The sequence below is a fragment of the Lissotriton vulgaris genome, chromosome 6 (assembly GCF_964263255.1).
Source record: "Lissotriton vulgaris chromosome 6, aLisVul1.2, whole genome shotgun sequence".
In the NCBI taxonomy this organism is placed as follows: Eukaryota; Metazoa; Chordata; class Amphibia; order Caudata; family Salamandridae; genus Lissotriton; species Lissotriton vulgaris.
Genome location: NC_141694.1, coordinates 446,089,270 through 446,110,605, shown reverse-complemented (window position 1 = coordinate 446,110,605; position 21,336 = coordinate 446,089,270). Strand labels below are relative to the sequence as shown.

At 50.1% G+C, this 21,336-nt stretch overlaps 1 protein-coding gene across 4 annotated transcripts in view; it reads right to left on the bottom strand.

Annotated features, from left to right (window-relative positions):
* The window catches only part of PHF3 (PHD finger protein 3), a 577,271-nt gene that overhangs the window by 393,920 nt on the left and 162,015 nt on the right, over nt 1-21,336 (bottom strand). For all 4 annotated transcript variants that reach the window (XM_086926461.1, XM_086926458.1, XM_086926459.1 and 1 more), the window contains one exon: nt 327-2,118. In XM_086926461.1, the coding sequence (XP_086782587.1) occupies nt 327-2,118 (1,792 nt within the window). The remainder of the gene's footprint in view (nt 1-326; nt 2,119-21,336) is intronic.

Here is a 21,336-nt window from a genome sequence, read left to right as displayed (position 1 = left end):
TTAGGGGAGGAGAACTGGCAGGCTGATAGGCAGAAGGCTCAGGCAAGCTCGTGCACGAGACGTGCACTTCCCAAAATCCGCTGGAGAGCCCTTGGCCTTAGGAAGGTTTGGCTGCATTAGGGCTCTTTTCCTATTCCTGCGGAATAGGAAAGGGGCGAGCCCTAAAAACGATTATACCGGCAAATTATTCAACGAACATGCAAGTAGTACAAATACACATGGTGACAATCAGAAATATGTGTGAACAAAAAATCATTTAGAAAATATTTGTGAATTTATATAAAGTTAAAAAGAGAACATTCAGGACAAAATACCATCATACATACCTGTTGACATGGTGCTTTTTACAAGAGGCACATTGCTTGGCATGCAACAATGCATTTCTGTCACTTGGTGAGCTATGCTCGACACTGTCCTTCTTTACAGCAGCAATGTTATCTGGGATAAAAAGTGGAGGTTCATCTAAAGAAATGCTCTTACTGCTTCTTCTTTGGCGTGGTTGGAGGCCTTTTTTCAATTTAAGCTTCTCATCTTCCTTCAACCGATCAGCACCCATTGGATCTTTCTGTTCCCCCTCATCCTTTACCGGCTCACTAGTTTTTAACGATGAAGGCAGCTGTTTTGGAGTTTGTCGTTGGTTAGACTGCCCAGTGTTGTCTGGTTGAGAATGGGTATGCGCATGCATTGAAACTGGATGGTGTCCTTCACCTGGAGTACTTTGTTGAATCCTAGCTTTATCATCCAAACTGTTGGCTAATGACTTTTGAGCATGGGTGTGGTGAGTTTTTTTCACATCTACGATTGGCTTTGTGGCAACTTTAGCACCTAAAATAGAACTATGCATCTTGTCATCTTTAGTTGAATGTACTTTTCTCCCTTTTCCTGACTTAACAGAAAGCTGAAAAGTAGGCTCAGCAGTACTTGATCTACCCTTTTCTGGTGACTCTTTCCCAACAGGCCGAATCATTTTAACGTGGACTATGTGTGTTCTTTTCTTATTCGGGCCTTTCCTGGTTGTTATGCACATTTCTTCTGCTCCCCGATCTGAATTATGAAGAGAATCCTGTACAGCTTGAATTGGTCTGGATTGTGTTTTTTTAACATTTTTCTTGCTTTTTGTAGGTTTAACAGCCAGTTTATTGTGGAGATCATGAGCTCTTGGCTTTGCCTGTCTTTTTGGGCGGACGCCACCTGTAATCAGTGATGCGTTCTGCGTATGGAATTTCTGAGCATGGTTGCTATCCAAAACACGTTTCTTTCCTTTCCCAGAAGTATACAAATTCTCCTCCGTTTCTTTATCAGATCTAACAGTTTCAAAACACTTTCCAGAAAAGCATAGCACTTGGCCTTCAGTGTTCTCATCCTGCAAAGCCCCCCCTTTGCAGCTGTTTATTACCCCAGTATTTCTTACCAGTGAATCCACAGAAGCCTCTAACCATGAGCTGCGTGAACTTTCTTTACCTACTGCACCCGGCAAGATTGGCATTACCTTGTGTCCTTCCGCAGTACTCACAAATGCTTGATTAGATGGTTCAACCAATTCAGAACTACTACTTTCCTTCACGGTCTTCAGTATTTCATTTATTTTATAGACCCCCTCAGCTTGTGACTGAAGAGTTATGTCAGCTAGTGCTTCTTTTTCTGTCATGATACTTTGTACATCACTTTTAATATGCTCAAACTGTGTTCTATTCCCAACTTTAATATGCCTTTCTTCTTCCACAGAGTGAGAGTCGTATATATGGGCACAACTACTTAATTTTTCAGACTTAACCACTGATCCTTCTTCCAATTTAGTTTCCACTTTGTCTGTTGCTTCTTTCTTCATGTCTTCACCTATCACATTTGAGTTTTTCACACCAGGTAGTTGCACCTTCACTCGCGGCACTGTTTGACACGCTCGCCTTCCGCTTTTTCGCAATGCTTTATGATGCTCTGCTTTCACCTGCAACTCATCTGCATGGTCATCAACAACCTCAATGGACTTAAGAAATGAGTCTTCCTTTGCCCCAACTGTCAGAGTTACTGCAGAAATTAAAGCAATTTTCTTAGGACTCAGTGCAGGTGCAGCCTTAGAGCGCTTTGCAACTGTGCTTTGCCGCAAACTTCGAACAGGTTCTAGAAGAAACAAAAAACAAAAAACGCAAATTAAGATAAATGATAATAAACGATAACCTTGCATCTGCTATTGGTTCACTAACAAGCATTGACAGAGCCAATTGGTCGCACCTATGGAAGAGCTATTGGCATTGCCAATTTGTTTTAGCCAAGTTGTACACAAACATGTCTTCTGTTCAGCTTGGCTAAAAGTTTGTGACGTAGAGGAGAGTGGCACTGAGCGTCGTATGGTTTAAGGGCAAAGAGGGGAGTAGAGTGTTGTACAGTGGAGTAGCAAAGAGTGGCGTGTATTGGAGAGGAACAGAGTGGAGTCGCAAAGAGTGGCGTACAGTGGAGTGGCATAGAGTAGAGTGGACTGATATAGAGTGCATTGGTGTAGAGTGTTGCAGAGTACAGTGGCATAGAGTGCAGCTGTGTGCAACACAGTGACAGTGTGTAGTGGCATAGAGTGCAGTGGCATAGAGTGCAACAGCGTAGAATGCTATGAGCTACAATAAGGTCTGGTGGTTATCTTGATTGCTTCGTGCAATCAAAATGATATCTAGACTATATCAAAATAGTGTGTAGATCAATCTATGGTCTGGGGAATTGACAATGTCCACAACATAATTAGAGTGTGCCTCTACACCTGAAAAATATTTAACACTCCAGAAGACAAATCAAATAAAGGAATAAATAACACAACATAGCCATTACTTTTTGCATTTATTCTTAGTCATATATCCAAATATTAAACACTGTTTTCTCCGTGTAAGGCTGTCACGACATTAACAAACAAGCATTTGCAATGCAATAGGTCTCGCATTTACGAGAGTTTAAGCATTAGCATTGTAAATGACAATGCCTTTTATTTAGGTTTTAAAAACTTAAAAATAAATAAAAGGTATTGTCACTTACAATGCCAATAGCTCAAACTCGCGTAAATGCAAGACCTATTGCATTGCAAATGCTTGTTTCTGACCTGGAATGAGGCTATGGGGCTGCTCTGCCCTGCTAAAATAGCACAGAAATGCAGCCGCTTATCTGCTGCCTGCACAGACACAGCACCCAGGATCCCATCCCCCCCTGCCCCCATCTGACCCCTAGGCTGCACTAGGCTGCAGGCGTCCCAGGGAAGCCAAGCCACATGTTCCATCTCCAACAGTCTGTCATGAAAGGGCTGCCTGGCTCTTCGGCAGTCTGCAGTTCTCTGCAGACCTCAGCTTCTGATGCTGACCCAAGGGTGCGGGGACAGCGCTGCAGGACTCCAGCCTCCACAAACGCCAGAGCGAACTGTCAGGGCCCCTGCCCCCAAAAACGCCGGTGCGAGCTGCCAGGGCCCCTGCCCAGACACATGCCCGTGCTAGCTTTCAGGGCGCCTGCCCCCCACACGCCCGTGCGAGCTGTCAGGGCTCCTGCATGCACAAATGCCTGTGCGAGCTGTCAGGACTCCGGCGTCCAGAAAGGGCTAGGCGAGCTGTCAGGATTTGAGGGTTCCGTAGGGAAGCTTTCTAGAGAAGGGTGTATTTACTCCTGAGGTAGGATGCGGTAGCACACGTGCATCTTACCTCTGACCAGGATCCTGCTGCAGTAGTTGGAATCCCCCTCAGTCGGGCTCTCGTCCATGTCCAGGTGCTGCCCTCCTACGCCTCCTCCCTCCATGGAGCTTCCTGGCAGCTCCTTCAGCCCGCGGTGACCGCACTCCAGTTCAGCCCAGGTGGCGGGGGGGGTCCTTGCCCCCTGATCCGCACCCCGGACTACTGTCCTCCTCGGACACCCCATCGCTCATATTCTGGTCAAACATTGATAGTGGTCCCCGGGGAAGCCCTGGTGAGAAGTGCAGTGCCCCACCCTCCACAAGAGGAAACAGTCACCAGAGCTGCCCCACGGAACGGCATCCCCGCAGACCTCTTTTCCAGGGGGAGGCAGGAAGCTTCATGGATATGGGGTCCTGCCATGCACAAGAAGGCTGTGCCAGGCAGTGCCAAGTCTGCTCACATCTTTCTCTTCACCTCCCTTTGCTCCCCAAACTTCGGTCTGCCGTCCACGCAGGTGGCTCCCGACGTTCAAACAGTTCAGCCTCTACCCGCACTCCTTCCTGCCACCCTGGAAACTTCGGCGGTGGCGCAGCTCCTCCACAGCGTAGGAGCATCAGACGCAGCTCAGAAGCACTCCGGCTCAGTGCCCGGGCACAGATCAATACTGCTTTGAATATCTGAGCGGTGGTGGGGCGGAGCGCTGTAGTAAGAGGGGGGAGGCTGTAGTGTGCGATTAGCAGCACCTACCCTCCTTATTTGTAGCGGCTTCTTCCTCTAATGGAAGGGCAGGAGGGAGGTTACCTCAGGACCTCACTGCCACATGAATTGCTCATTACTGAAAAAAATCACACAAGAGGTGGGTATGCGCATTTTTTGGTCTCGACCTCTGCCAATGCACTTGCGCTTTGCAGATGTCGAGACATATAGAGGTGGAAACAGGAAAGCTGAACCAGGCGGATTACGCCGAGTGCATGTGCCCGTGCACGCGCTTGCTGTTTGCTCCCCAAGCCTCCATTATCGCATCAGACCCGCCACAGCAATGCCGAGAGCTTCACACTTCAAAGTCCCCCGCCCCCATGCTTCTTCTCTCACCCTTTCGCTATCTCCCCCGCCCTCCCACCTTCAGCCTCTTTCTCTGCAGCGCACTCTCTCCCCCCTCCCTCCACCTCACCCCTACATTTGTCTCTCACACCACAGGCTGCTGCTCCCCCACCCACCCAGCAATGCCGAGAGCTATTCCCTCCCATTTACTGGCTCCCCTGCTACCCCACCCGACTTGAAAGGAAGCCTTGCACACCACGACCAGGAAAACACACACACACATTCACAGCAAGATTTTTCTGTGCTTTAAACGCTCGCTGCTGACATCTTCAGTTATGTAATAAAGGTCATCAGTTCACATCCTGGCAGGACCAACTAACACACGTGCTATTTAGTGCTAATTCTTTCACACACATGCACACACACACAAACGCACAAACACACACACACACATTCACAGCAAGATTTTTCTGTGTTTTAAACGCTCGCTGCTGACATCTTCAGTTATGTAATAAAGGTCATCAGTTCACATCCTGGCATCACATATGTGCTATTTAGTGCTAATTCTTTCACACACATGCAGGCACGCACACACACATACGCACACACACACACATTCACAGCAATATTTTTCTGTGTTTTAAATGCTCGCTGCATACATCTGCAGTTATGTAATGAAGGTCATCAATTCACATCCTGACAGGACCAACTCACACTTCCAGCTTCTAAGGTGGATGAATTGAGTACCGTTACATTGGGTAATAGTAGTTCATTTTTGTTGTGTTGTGAGTGCGCCTGCTGGCAAAAATCGACTGCCACATTAACGCATGCATGCAACACAGAGCCAGCGGTTCAACGGCTACGGCTAAGGGGGATACATTTATCACTTTGTGTGCAGACTAATTACTGAGATTCATGCGCATCAGCAAAAATGGAGGCCTGCGGGTCGGCAATTCTCATCACATTCTCTGCCTCTCTCGTCATACCGTCACTGTAAATTGCCTGGAATGCGGCTCACACAAAGCCTCCCTTTACCTGGGGAATGCTTCTGGGGAGCACGCTGCCCACAGCAGAAAATTATTAACTCACTCTATCTGTCTATCCATCGCACTCACTCTTTCGCCAACACTATCTGTCTATCGATCTATCGCCCTCCTTCTATCTATCTATAGCACTCACTCTATCGCATCCCCACAGCATCACTCAGCACCACCACAGCATCACTCAGGGGCACCACATCACTACTATGCGCTACCACAGCATCCCTGAAAGCCACAGCATCACTCGTCGCAACCACAACATCACTCTGTGCAACCATTCAACAACAACTGGTTCAAATATGTTCTCTCAATGTTTCAAGCTTTATAACAAATGTCACAAAAAGATGTTAATATTTCACTTCTGTTCTTGGATTTTAGTCACAATAAAATACACTGAACATAATCTTCACAAAAGTTATTTACCAAAGTTTAAGCTATTGCCATTATAAATTACAATAACTTTTATTTAAGTATTAATTATTAAAAAGAAATTAAAGCCATTGTTATTTGTAATATCAACACATCTAAGTCATGCTAATACAATACATATTGCATTACAAATGCTATAGTTGTCACATTTGCGAAAGTTAAAACGATTGGCATTGTAAATGACAAAGCTATTAATTTTGCTATTTTCAAAACCAACACATAAATAACAAATTTGTCATTTACAATACCAATAGCTCAAACGTTCCTAATGCGAGACCTATTGCATTGCAAATGCTTGTTAAACTGACCACGTAATTTCCTGCTCCCCTGTCTCCCTGACTGGCAAACAAAGCACCCATTTAACGGCACGGGCAAGAGTAGAGGTGAAAGTAAGGGGGTGGGGGGCATGAACGGCAGGAAATGCTTGAGACTTGAAGGTGGTCTTTTCCAAGCTTACCACTGTCTCATTTATCCCCCCACACGCCAAAACCCTCCCAAAAATGTCTAATAGAAAACGACCGAAGCTGTAAATGACATAGGAGAGAGGTGACAATGGGAGTCTGTGTGTGGTACAGGGCCGTAAGGAGGGGAGGGAGAGAGCCGAGAAATGCTCCAGAGGAGTCGTTAAAAATACGGTTCAGCTTGCTCCCTAGATCCAGAGCAGGCCAGGCATTTATTACCGGATGTACTTATAGAGGCCTCGGTGAGAGGAGCTTTTATATAAATACATATATGTAGTCATTCATTGAAAAAGCTATGATTTTATACTACGTTTTTGCATGTATCCTACCTCTCCCTCTTCAGGTAGATTAACCCACGCCAAATCTATTGAAAATATCTGAAAATTATTCAAGGCCCAACTTCACTGTTTGCCTATGGAGTAAAGCAAAAGCACTGACCACTTTACGGTTTACCAAATGGTCTCCAAGGTCCCTCATTGCATGGTTTTCACACCCGTACTACAAGATAAAGAAGTAACCCACCAATAACAGAAAATGAGATTTAAACCAGAAGAAAGTAATGTTTAGCGTTACAGAGTTCGGGAAAGTGTTACAGAGTTAAGGATATTGTGTTTTCCAGAATTAAAGTGGTAATGTACTGTGTAGTACGGTAGATGGAGGTTTGGGGTGCATGAAAGTGACTCACTTTCGGGGGTCTCCTCATGTCTGCTGTCTTCAGCTGTCGGGAAGAGCTGCACCGAGCTAGCCCAGCCCAGTGTGTGTGCCCGACAGCTCGGGTGCACCGTTGTGCATTGCGCTGGTGTGTGCACCGTACCACTCCGGATTAAAGCGAGCCGCCGTACACCCAGGGTAAAGTGACTGTTCGCTCGCCTCCCAGTTATGCTCTCATTGTGCCTCGGCCATATCACTGATTGTGATTCACCATCGTCTTTCGTGTTATTTACAACTCACTTGAAGGGAATCAGCACTGAATATACCGCGCAGAGGCCACTTTCTGGATTTAGTTACAACAATAGCTAAACTGTAGCAGACTTCAGTTCAGCAGAAATCTTCTCGGTGAGTTTGCAAACACATCCTCTAGTGCCTTAGTCTGGCTACAAGGGTGCTGGGTCCGGACAACTCTTTGGTGGAAACTGGCATCTTTGGTTAACAAGCGCTAGCCATCTGTTTTCACTCAGCCGCTTGTTTATATTTGCATCGCACTTTCACTTTAAGTGAAGGCTCCATTAAAAAATAAATACGGGCTGAGTGAAAACAGATGACCACATAAAGATAAGAAATTGCTTTGAGACAGCAGCAAAGCAGACAACCCTGTCCGGATCGGCCGAACTAAAGGGAGAAAGGGCAGTGGCCTAAAAACCTAATTTACTCTCTCTTACAATATCTCTCGCCCACCGAGCAGCGCTTTGGGCTGCAACGCCAGGCGAGACCTAAAAAGACAACGTAACTTCAGTGAAGCAGTGACATAAAGGGCAAAAGTACTAGCAAAACACAATAAAAAAAGGATGTACATAAAACACTCATAGAGAATATGTCCGTCAATTTTGTATTGACTAGTTCAACATCCGTCCTATCATATGTTTTAATTCCATTTAGAGGATGGCTGACCCAGGACATGGACTGATAAAATTGTCTTCGACGTTTCAACCCTTTGTGTATATCTAAGTTGGTACACATCACTGCAGGTCTTCCTCAGGACTAGTAAAATAAGTTTATTCCTTTATTTGATTTGTATTATAGAGCGTTAAATATTGGTCAAGTAAAGGACCACACTTTACTTATGCTGTGAACACTGTCTACTCAATTCTCGAGACCATAGATTGGGCTACACACATTATTGATATAGTTTAGATATAGTCTAGATTCAATTTCGTTTACGCAAAGCAATCGAGATAACCAACAGAATTAACCAACAGAATTCACTGTAGCACATAACATTATATGCCCAGGTTCTGAGGGACAAAGGGTAACCCCATTATATTTGGTGACTTCAATCGCAGCATAGTAGAGTGCAGTGGTGAACAGTAGAGAAGTGTAGAGTGGCGTAGAGTACAGTGACATACGATGCAGAGTAAAGCGGCACATAGTGCAGAGACAGAGTGGTGCAGAGTAGAACCTAGTGCCGTAGAGTGCAGTGACAGAGCAAGGAGGTGTAGAGTGGAGAGATGCAGAGTAGAGTGGCATAGAGTGCAGTGGCAGAGTAGAGTGCAAGGTAGGGTGGCAAAAAGTACTGTGGCAGAGTTCAGTAGCATAGAGTGCAATGTTAAAGAGCTGAGTTCAGTGACAGAGTGGTGTTAAGTAGAGTGGTGTAGAGTGCAGTGGCGTGGAGTACAGTGGTGTAGAGTAGAGTAAAGTGGTGCAGAGTATAGTTGTGTAAACTGCAGTGGAATAGAGCAGTGTGCTGCAGAGTAGAGTGCAGTGACGTGGAGTAGATTAGAGTGGATTGGTGTAGAGTGCACTGGCATAGAATGTTGCAGAGTACAGTGTTGTAGAGTACAGTGGCATAGACCAGCAGCATAGAAAGAATGTGTCTTACGATCCAAAGCCATTGAATGCAGTGGGACTGATTATGGTAGTGCATAGTGGAGCAAAGTGGTGCACAGCGGATTGATGCAGAGTGAAGTGGCATAGAGTGAAGTGGCGTAAAGTACAGTGATGTAGAGTGGCGTAGAGAAGAGTGGTGGAGAGCTGAGCAGTACAGAGTGCAGTGCCATAGACTGGAGTGATGACAGAGTCCAGTGTTGAGTGCAATGGTGGAGAGTAGAGTGGTGCAGAGTACAGCGGAGTATGCATGGTATGGTAGCCCACTGCCATTACAGACGACATATTATCAATTGAAATTACCATTACATTTGCACAGACACACAGTTTTACTACTAAAACGATACATGTTACACCAAACAAATGATGGACGAAATGCTGACAATGCAAACATTCTCCCCAGTCAAAAGATCTGGGTCAAATCCATTGTTCTTTTGCCCTCAATGCCACCCCAGTTTGGACCCAGCCATATGCAAATCAGTCTTGACCCCCTGGACCGTAAACATGCATCCTGGGACGAGTTTCAGGGTATGTCACCCTTCTTCAGCCAGGCTAGCTTGAATCCAGTGGCACAGTGAGCAAGGGACCAAAGCCTGGGCATACCCATCCCACTTACGGCGAAAAAGCCAAAAAGAACAATGGTAAGCAATGTGCCAAATGCATTCCCAGAGAAGCTTTCTGAATGTCCTCAAGATGGCTTTTGAAAACCAGAAAGCACAGTGATCTGGTAGGCTTCAACTTAGAAATATATTTTTACTACAAACTAGTATCACAATTCCAAAGTAGGTAACCATGGTAAGATGGATGTCACAATGCGAGTATTGGTCATATGTTCTAAAGTCAGCATTGTTTTTTACAGGATATAAAGGTTTTCCAAACGTGAACTCACAACCACTAAAAGAGTCTAAAAGGTTACCATTAACACCAATGCTTTATCATATGTTCATTTATTACATTCACTAACCTTGAATCTCTCTGCCTGCGAGAGGGGAATCCAGGAAAACACAAAAACAATATATAGCATTTGCTGTTTACAGTTTTTATTTGTTGTGAATTCTGGTGGTGTTTTTCAATGTTTCCAAAATGTTAAAAGTCAGTAGTTATCACTGTATACTCTTTTTTGCTGCATAGAAATTCAAGTGTATGGTAATTTTCCAGTGCATATAAAGAGTTACTCTTATTTACATCCTTCTCTAGTTCGTTCCCAATGTTAAATTTTCTTTCCATCCTTCTCCCAATTCCTTTCTCTGGACATTATGCCTGAATTTGCTCTTCCAAGTAAGTTTGCAATGTTTGCTTATCCTTCTCCCGGTCTCATTCCCCAGCAGCCCAGATCCACCCTTGTTCAGGTTGTGCACACCTCGTTAAGATTTGGTAATAGCACATAAAAGGTTAGTGGTGAGCATTTAACAGACCTTTCTGCTGCTCTAGCATTCAGCAAATTACACAAATCATCCTTATGAAGATTTTCCACTTAAGATATAGAATTGCTGCCGCTTGGTGCAGTTATTGCAAGTGTAACCCTACCCTATTCTCAAAATTTGAGATACCAAGAAAAGACTGCGTTAGTAAATGTAGTTTAAGTTTTCATTCTAGGCCTATTCCTTAATGACTTGGTTAGAAGGTAAGATATTTGTTAATGAAGTCATAAGCATACTGCTAGCTATACTGTATATGGTGACAACAACCTCTGCTGCAGCATAAAGAAGCAGCTACATCAGTGAAGCAACTCCATGACCTGGAGCATGTCTAGGGTTATTTGCCTGTGCGGTTTACTTCATAAATCATGAAGATTATTTTACATTAATAGGGAATACATGTGGGATTTAATCTTTATTTGAAAGCCAGCACGAATAAAGCTGAGAATTGATTTACACAAAGCAAGTGGGCCATTGTTTGTGTGAAAGCAATGTGGGGACTGTCCTTCTACCAGACATATATGAGCGTTGCTTAAAAATACTTTATCTGGGGCGTGGCTTTGAGGGCGACGATGGCGGACGTGGCTCCTTAGAGCTCCCGCCGGCCCGTAACTTATCCTGCCGATTTATCCTTACCCCGAACCCACAACCACCTCTACAACGACGGCGGCGGCTGCTGGAGACAGGAGACACCCTCCGGTGCTACATCCGAGACCCCCGGTTACTGGCTGGGGATAATATCCGTGGCGGCACCCACCGGGCCTACTTGCCGCGTGGAGCGCCGGGGCATCGATTTCTGCCGGACCCCGGCTGCCGGCGCTGGACCTTGGGCGGCTTGATCGCTGGCGGGCCCCGTGGGTCTCAGGAAGGCGGGTGTCTGGCTGCCGGAGAAGAGGCGGCGGAGTCTCCTGCCGCTGGCAGGTTTGTGGACGTTGCTCTGGGCCGTGAGGGGGAGGCGCTGAAGGAGGGCTCCGCGGACCCCGGGACCGGTCGGGTCCCCTGGGCTGCCGAGGACAGAGCAGCGGCGGGGCTGGTGCCAGCATACCGGCAAGGAGGGGGCGCGTCCTGCCCGTTTGCAAGCAGCTGTGGGCCCTGTGTTGTGGCCCACGGGAGTAGCCGGTCCGGTGTTTTGGCATGCGCCATTGTTGGAGGCGCCTCATCTTCCCGCCTTGCCGGCGGAACGGACCGTGGCGCATCAGCGCCTTTCTCGCCCCCCCCCCCCCGGCGCTGGGCCCAGATTGGGTGGCTAGTGTGGCCCGGAGGGACAGCATCGCCTGGCCGCCCCGGTCCCGGCGCTCGGTTGTGCCCGCCACACCCACGGTGGTGGGGTGTTCCGTTGGACAGGGGGGACCGGTGGTGGCCGGGGTGGACCCGCGGAGCCCCGCGAAGGTGAGGAGCCGGGCTTACCGCTTCATTTGCTGTTGGGGCCCTGGGTGCTGCTCGGGGCCATCGATTGTTGGAGACAGACACAGTGACCGTGCTCTGTGGTGGTGAGCGGGTGTGGCAGAGCGCCCTGCAGGATTCCGGGTCCCGGGCCTCACCCCGGGTGGCGGCTAATCTTGGGTGACGGTGAGAGGAGGGACTGCCAAAGACACAGGGCGGCCCACTACAATTATCCGGACTATGACCAGAGGCCGGGGCGGCACGAACTCCGCCAAGCAGGGGCCAAGTGACAAATTCACCGGTCCCAGTGGGGGATCGGGGGCTGCCGGGGGTGGCCAGAACACCGGGCCGGACAACGCGGCTCTGATGGCGGCCATCACGCAGTCAAGAGACATGTTGGATGCCAAAATTGGCGCGTTGGGTGCCGATGTCATGCTATTGCGCCAAGACCTCCGCAACGCTGTCGCCCGCATCGCGGAGACCGAGACCAGGATCACGGGAGTGGAAGGGGACGTCGGCTCTCTGAAACAGAAAGTAGTGGAGATGGAGAGGATCCAGAAGGGACTGGCTCTTCGTGTGGAAGACGCAGAGGGGCGAGCGCGAAGAAATAACCTGCGCTTCGTAGGCTTTCCGGAAGATTGCGAGAAGGGGCCCATGGATACCTTCCTGACAAGGTGGCTGGAAAGCTGGCTTCCCCCGGACGCTTTGTCACGCTGCTTCGTAGTGGAGCGCGCACATAGAGCCTTAACGCAGAAACCGCCGTTGGGGGAACGGCCTCGGCCAGTCATAGCAAAAATCCTAAACTTCCACGACAGGGACACCATACTCCGGGAAGCGAGGGCCAAAGAGACTTTGCTGTTAGACAACCACAAGATCATGATCTTCCCGGACTACACCAGGCAGGTGCAGCAGCAGCGACATTCCTTCCTGGCTGCAAAGGCCAAACTGCGCGGCCTAAAGATCCAATACTCACTGCTGTACCCGGCCCGTCTTCGGGTTGTCTTCAACTCCAAAACTCACTTCTTCGACTCCCCGGAAGACATATTCAAGTGGACGGATGAGACAGTCAGGATCCGACCGAACGCCCAGCCGGGACTGGGCTCTGGACCATCGCGTGGATCATCACAGGAGAGGAGCGACTCCGCCGGCAAGGGTAAACGGCATTGGAAATCCTGTTCTTCGACGGCGTTCCCTGTCCCGAGAGGGCCTACAAAGTGGGTTGCAACCTGACACTGATCAATCAGGAAAAGAAAACTGAGCATTGTGTGAATCCAACCTTCATCGCTTAACCCGGGTCCATTGGTGGACTCCACGGAGGGCCTGGTTCGGAGGCTCTGGTGCCGGAGCGGACGACGACTGGTGCAGTATGACCTGGGCCATGGTGGGGCTTGGGGGCCTTCAGCTGGGTGGCACTTGACTGCTACGCTCTTCTTGTGAACTGGATACTTGGTACAATGGGGTTCGGGGTACTATTTGACGGGCCGCCTGATCCTCCCATGGCTGGGGGGTGGCCCTGACGGAAAAGCCCTGTTAGTTGGGGGGAGTAGTTGGGATCCATTGGTATGGTGGGTTTTAGGCGCTCTGTTTTGGGCCTGAAGCTCCCCATGCCGCGACAGGTACTTCAATGTTTCATGAGGTATAGGGGTGGTGGGTGGGGACTTGGAGTTGGGTTGTTGGGGGGACGGGGCTGGTGGAGAGGGACAGGGGGGGTTGTTCTGAAGGGGGTGCACGTGACTTCTGCTGTTTTGGCTTGTATGGTGTTGGAGGCCTGGGTCGGGCCCTGGAGGTCTCAGAGACTTGTTCATCGGGACCATGGTTGACACCTCAGGGCAGGAACTTGCTAGTGACTCTATGCGAATATTGAGCTGGAATGTCCGGGGGATGTTGGACAAAATCAAGCGCGGGGCAGTATTGCGCTGGGGTAAAAGGAACTCGGCTGATGTGATGCTCCTCCAAGAAACGCATATGTTAGGCACAAAGGCACTGAGTTTGCAGCGATTTGGTTTCCACCAGGTATTTCATGCCGGGTTTTCCAGGGGCTCGAGGGGGGTGGCTATTCTTATCCACAGACGGCTGTCATATACCCACGAGCGTCACTGGCTTGATCCTCAGGGTCGGTATGTGTTTGTGAAAGGGACGATTGGCGCGGAACCAGTGGTATTTGGCAGTGTGTATGCCCCCCCCCCGCTGCAGTGGTCCTTGGCTGAGAAACTGTTTGACCTATGGGCAGAGATCCCAGACTCCTTGGCTGTGATCGGTGGTGACTGGAACGATGTGGTGGATGTGAGCCTGGACAGGCAGAGGTCGCAGGGGGTCGCGGCGGCGGCCTCCCCTACGCGGCTGAAGGCAATGATTGATGGGCTGGGATGGGCGGATGCCTGGAGCCTGGAAACACTTGCATGCCAGGGCGCGTGAGTACACGTATGTATCAGCTGTGCACGGCTCCTTCTCACGACTGGATTGTGTGTTTGTGCCAGGGGCCTTTCTTGACAGGGTAAAATGGGCTGCAATTCGGCCTCGGGGGCTGTCTGATCACTCCCCTGTTGCGGTACAGATCGACTTGCGCAAGACACGCCGACCATTTCGGTGGCGGATGTCCTCATGGCATCTACAGCGAGCGGACTACACACAGCATATGCGCAGTGCGATCGCCCACTATTGGCAGGAGAATCTGGCGGAAGGGGTTGACGCTGTGACTGTGTGGGAAGCCATGAAACCGACTATGAGAAGCATTGACATTGCATGGTGCGCTGCTGCCCGTCGTACTCGCCAGGAGACCATTGTTGCAGCTGCTGAGCGGGTGGAGGTGCTGGAGAGACGATGCCGGGTGGAGGGGGATGAAATGGCGCTACGACTACTTCTACAGGCGCAGCACTCCTACGCCTCGGTGTTAATAGACGAGGCTCGTCAAGCGTGGCTGGCCACGCGGAGCAGGGTCTACCAATGGGGGGATAAGTCCTGCACCATGCTCCATAGGCTCTGTCAACAAACGCTACAACCAATCACCTTACCAGGCCTCACTGACGGGGAGGGGACTGCGATAACAGACCCTGCGACTCTTGCGGCGAGCTTTGCACACTACTATGCAGAGCAGTATGCTCCTCGGGAATGCCTCCCACCGGAAGCAATTGATAGGTTCCTCACGGATGTTCCCCCTCGTGCAGTCTCGGACGAGGTGAGGGAGGCCCTGGACCTCCCCTTGACGGCGGAGGAACTGGGTGATGCACTAGGCCAGCTCAATGTGGGCAAAGCACCGGGACCGAGTGGGTTCCCCAGTGAATTTTATAGGAAATTCCACTTGCAGCTTGGGCCACACTATAGGCGGGCATTGGAATTGGCGCGGGAGCATGGTAGCCTGCCGTCGGACTGGCGTCAGGCGGAAATTGTGGTATTCCAGAAACCAGGTAGGCCCCCCGATCGACACGAGTCCTATCGTCCCATATCCCTGATCAACTTCGAGGCCAAATTACTAGCCAAGGCACTGGCGAACCGTCTGCTCCAACATATTGCAGATCTGGTCCACCCGGATCAGGCAGGCTTTATGCCGCACCGGGCGACGCGACACAACATTAGGCGTGCACAGGCAGCGGTAGATGCTGTGGGGGCGACCGGGGATCGGGCAGCGTTGTTGCTAGCAGACATCGACTGGGCATTTGACTCGGTCAGCTGGACCTACCTCTTTGCCCTCCTGCCGCTCCTCAACTTGGGACCGGTGTTCATCTCCTACGTGAGGCTGCTGTACACGGACATCACCGCCTCGGTACGTATTTCTGGAGCGATCTCGGATAAGTTCCCAATTGCCAGGGGATCCCGACAGGGATGCCCCCTCTCCCCCTATCTCTTCGCACTGGCCATGGAACCATTGGCCACACGGGTACGTCTCGATGCACAGTATCGTGGCTTTGTGTGGGGGGCGGAACTCTCAGACAGAATCGCATTGTATGCGGATGATGTCCTTTTCTTTATGACTGACCTTCACCGCTCTGGCCCTCGCATACTGGATATGATGCAAGTGTTTGGCGAGGTTTCAGGACTCTTCCTCAATCCGCGCAAATCGACCCTGTGGGTGCTGGGTGACGAGCCGGAGACATACCCCTGGGCTTCGGCTTTACAGGTGGCGGTCGGTGGTCTAAAATACCTGGGTGTCTTCCTGTCGCAGTCTGCCGCAGTCGCATGGGAGAGCAACGTGCTGCCGGTGTGGGATAAAGTCCAATCGGACGTCATGACCTGGTCTCGCATGCCCCTTAATATCTATGGCAGATATGCCATCTTCAAGATGGTCGCCCTGCCACGGCTCCTCTACCAACTACAGAACCACCCGTACAGGATTGACCCGCAGTGGTTCCGTCGCGTGAACTCAGTAATGACCGGTTTCTGTGGGCCGGGGGTGCCTCTAGAGTGGCACTGCGGACTTGCTTTCTATCCACGTACTGTGGAGGTCTGGCTACCTCTGACCTCCTGTCCTACTACCAGGCCTCTCATCTACTGGTTCTAAATGAGTGGTGGCATGGTGACCACAGCGACCCGGCATATGCGCTGGAACACTTCTTGATGGGCGATGCCACGCTACATACGCTGTTGTACTCGGCCGGGCGGCGGAGGATGCTGCAGCGGGTCACCCAGGTGGTCTTTGTGATCTGGAGACAGGCGCTGCGCCGTATGGGTTGGTGGGGCAGGCTGACAGCCGAAACTCCGCTGTGGAATAACGGACAGCTTCCTGCACTGGCCTCCCTATCGGGGTTTGGAGGCTGGGATGCCATCGGGATTGCCTCACTCGGCCATGTCCTCACGGGGACTACCGTCAAATCCTTTCAGGATCTCAGCTCCGAATTCAATATTCCCAAGACCCAATTTTTCAAATATCTACAATTCCGCCATGCGCTCGCGCCGAGTCTGGTGGGGCTGGACCAGCTTCCCGAATTCAGCCCAGTGGAGGCCAAGCTCTTCATGGGGGACCTAGGAGACAAGCATTGGAAATGCAATAGGTCTCGCAGCATTAGAGTTAGTGCTTTTAGAATTGTTTATGGGTTTTTTTGTAAATCTTTAGCATTTTTGTTTCCTGTAGCCAATGCTAAAGAATTACAAATAAAAAAAGCCACAAACAATTGTAAAATCTCTAACTCAAATGCTCCGAGACCTATTGCACTGTGTGAGGGTGAGGGGTTTGAGGGTGAGTGAGAGTGAGGGTGAGTGAGGGTGAGGGTGAGTGAGGGTGAGGGTGAGTGAGGGGTTGAGGGTGAGTCAGAGTGAGGGTGAGTGAGGGTGAGTGAGGGTGAGGGTGAGTGAGGGTGAGTGAGGGTGAGTGTGATTTAGGGTGAGTGTGAGTTAGGGTGAGTGAGTTAGGGTGAGGGGTTGAGGGTGGGTGAGGGTGAGGGGTTGAGGGTGAGTGAGAGTGAGGGTGAGTGAGGGTGGGTGAGGGTGAGTGAGGGTGAGGGGTTGAGGTTGAGGTGTTGAGGGTGAGTGAGGGTGAGGGCGAGTGAGGTGTTGAGGGTGAGTGAGGGTGAGGGTGAGGGGTTGAGGGTTCCTGGAGCTGAAGCTAATTACTTCACACGGAGCCCCGAGACAGTTGTCAGTTACATGTCCCTGAGCGATCTTAAGAAACGCTCAAAATGTATTTGACTAAGTGGAAAACTGGGGACAACTCCCCCCTTGTGAATGAATATAAGCCTAAAGCCCGGATCACATTGTGTCAGGAAAGCAGGGCATTGCGAAACATAAGTGAAGGCACGCAGAAAATAAAATCGAAAAGCGGCTGCCATTGCTCAAGGGCAACGTTCCGAGAATGGTGTGTGCAGCGGCCATCATTGCAAATCAAATGAAAGTGAAAGTGCAGACGGCATGGAGAAAGTGTTAAGTGTGTCAGCAAGCATGTGGTGAAAAGCAATCAATGTTTAGGTTGGGGCTCCTGCTCCTAGATTAACAAAAGATGGTGACACAGATAGTAATCAAAGTCCTTCCTGCCGGACTGGTAAACTGATTGCTGAAGGAATGTTTCCCACAAGGAAACAAATCATGGCAGCTGCCTGATGTTTCCACCTCCCGGGACTTAAGCAAACTACTTTGAAACACACTATTTTTTATATATATAACTTTCATTGTAGTTGTGCACTTTTGAGCACTCACGTGTCTTTTCATTCCCATGTCACTAGTGCACAAGTATCATTTAATTAAGTAACAGTAACAGCGCTTAGACACGTTAGGAATGTGGTATGAAGTGTTATATAAAAGACGAGTTATTGATATTATAATTTGAAACTCAGCCTTTGCTCTCACGTTGTAAGGACTCGGCAGTTTTAAATCAGAGCCACATTTCAAATATATTCTTCGCATTTCCCAATAAAACACAGAATGATCAAAGAGGCTATATATATATAACCCCTATACAGATCTTGGTGCTCAAAAATTCATTAAACTGTTCAGCATTCCACTGTACAATCTCATACCTTTCGTCTTCACAAACTCCAGAATACTGCAGACCTTGGGATGTCAACGCGCTGTAATTGCCTACCAATGTCAATTTATCAACCGTAGAAGGATAAAAGGCAGAGTCGGCCCTTACACGATTCAACCCGTCCACACCAGATGTCAGCAACGAGTGTTGAAGCCACTAAGCAAACTACTTTCGAACGCACTATTTTTTATATATATATGGAACTTTTGTAGTAGTTGTGCGCTTTTGAGCACTCGTGTGACTATATTCCTGTGTCACTAGTGCACACGACCCTGCCCTCTGCAAATTTCTGAAAGAGCACTTGGTGGGCGAGTGGGCATTAGGAGTACCAAAGGGCCCATGCGGGAGTGAGGTGGGAGGGCACTACGGGCATCTCTAGAGGTGGGAGGGCATGGCTGGAGGTGGAAGCGAGGTGGGGGTGCTCTGCCGGCATCGCTTGAGGTGGGAGGGCATGGCTGGAGGTGCGAGGGAGGTGGGGCCACTGCGGGCTTCGCTGGCGGTAGGAGGGCATGGCTAGAGGTGGGAGGGAGGTGGGGGGGCACTGCGGGCTTCGCTGGGGGTGGGAGGAACGTGGGGTGGCACTGCAGGCATCACTAGAGGTGGGAGGGCATGGCTGGAGGTGGGAGGGAGGTGGGGGGCACTGCGGGCTTCGCTGGAGGTGGGAGAGAGGTGGGGGGCACTGCGGGCAACTCTAGAGGTGGGAGGGCATGGCTGGAGGTGGGGAGGGCACTGCGGGCTTCGCTGGAGGTGGGAGGGAGGTGGGGGGCACTGCGAGCATCGCTAGAGGTGGAAGGGCATGGCTGGAGGAGGGGAGGGCACTTGCGGGCTTCGCTGGAGGTGGGAGAGAGGTGGGGGGGGCACTGTGGGTTAGCTGGAGATGGGAGGGAGGTGAAGGGGCACTGCGGGCTTCGCTAGAGGTGGGAGGGAGGTGGCAGCACTGCGGGCTTTGCTGGAGGTGGGAGAGAGGTGGGGGGCACTGCGGGCTTCGCTGGAGGTGGGAGGGAGGTGGGGGCACATACTCTAACATACTAAGTTTTAATTTAACACACTTAATGTGTGCATGATAAAACATAGCACGCAAGCCAACATTTTCAAATTAGATCACAGGGAAGAGGTATGTATTAAAGAATATTTAAAGCAATGTTCTAACTTACTATCTATCTAATGTTCTCCTCATGTATCACTACTGCTCCTATTGTGAAGCGCTTACCTTCAGGTAAAGTCCCGCTATATAAAAATGCATAAAATAAATGTAAACTAAAATAAATAAACTTAGTGGGAGCGAATAGACTTTACACAGGGTTAGCGGATCCTGCGTACAAAGGGCCTTACATTTTATAGGCATAGTTGCGAACAGTTTTTCAATGTAGTGAATGGTTTCATTCCACTATTGTGACGTCGCAAAGCTGAGACCTCTTCGCCGGCCTTTAAATGGTCATCAACAAGACAATGAGGTGGAGCAGGGCGGATAAAACAGGATTAAACGCAGAATTTGCGCTAACACTGCTGTGTTTAGCCGGGACGGCGCGGACGCCATGGGTTAGACTGTGAGGTAAACAACAATGAGAAACTGCACAACAAGGGCTGATGAGAGAGGATGGGACAGTGCTATATTTAAAAAATATATATGTCACTGAAATATCTTCAACCTAATAACATCAGGAGTGAGACATATAGTGAAGAGAGTGAGGCGGGGGAAAGGAGGAAACACGGGGAATCGAGAGGGAAAGAAGAGATGGCGAGGCAGAGGGAAGGGGAGAGAATGAGGTGAAGTAAGAGGGATAGGGAGAGACAAAAGGAAGACAGACTGCAACAAACAAGACGGAGGGCATTGCTGTGGGGAGGGGGGGGAGGAGAAGTGCGACACGGCCGCAGCAGGGGGCGGAGCGGGGAGAGAAATGTAATTGACACGGCCGGCCGGTCGTGAAACTGAAAGCATGGCCGGCCGGCCGTGAAAGCCTTTGATGCGGCAGGGGGAAATGCGAGACGGCGGGAAGGGGGCGGAGCGGGTAAACAAAGACGGACATGCACGCGCCCGTGACTTTTAAGGTCAATGCGCATGCGCATAAGCTTAATGCGCATGCGCATTGACCTTAAAAGTCACGGGCACTGCAAGGAATCGCCACGATTCCTTGCAGTGCAGATAAAGAGTGGATAACTCGCAATACTCTCGCCTTGCTCGATGCGCATGCGCATCGACAGGCGAGACCTAATAAAAAAGTGTCCAAAATATACCAAACGCTGGTTACTCACTGCTCTTCTTCTCTCCTGAGTGAAGTAGTGTGGCTCACCGGTTAGAGGCGGCAGACCCGAGAGCAGAGGACGGCCCGGGACCAGGGTTCGATTCCCGGCGCGGCAGGTTTCTAGACCAGGGTCAGCGGACTCGATAATTCTCTCGCCTCGGTGCCCACTCTGATCAGTGATCACACTCGGCAACTCTGGGCATTAGCTTGCCTCATCTTCACTAACGGCCCCACCAGACCGCCGGGGATGCCTGGTCTCACCCTGGAGATACCCATTAAGGGACCATCTCTCAGGGAAGCCAGGAAGGGTTTCGCAGCGGTCGAAGCGCCTTGGGACCCTCCGGGTAAGTAGTGCGCTATATAAATGCCTATACATTTACATACATTTACATTCCTGTCACTGAAGGCCTCCTGGGAGACAGATGTTGGCCCGTTGGATGAGGATGACTGGAGGGAGGCCCTTGAGTCCCTCCGCGGGGCTGCCATTAATGTGCGACTCAGGTTCATACAGTTTAAATACCTACATAGAGCATACTACACTAGGGAGAGACTGTGGAGAGCGGGCCTCATTGCCGCTCCGGAATGCTTGCGTTGTTGAACTGAAAGAGGAACGCTGCTGCAAACGGTGTGGTCTTGCGTGGGTCTGACCCGATTTTGGAATGGGGTGTGGAATTGTTTGTCGGAGATGCTGGGG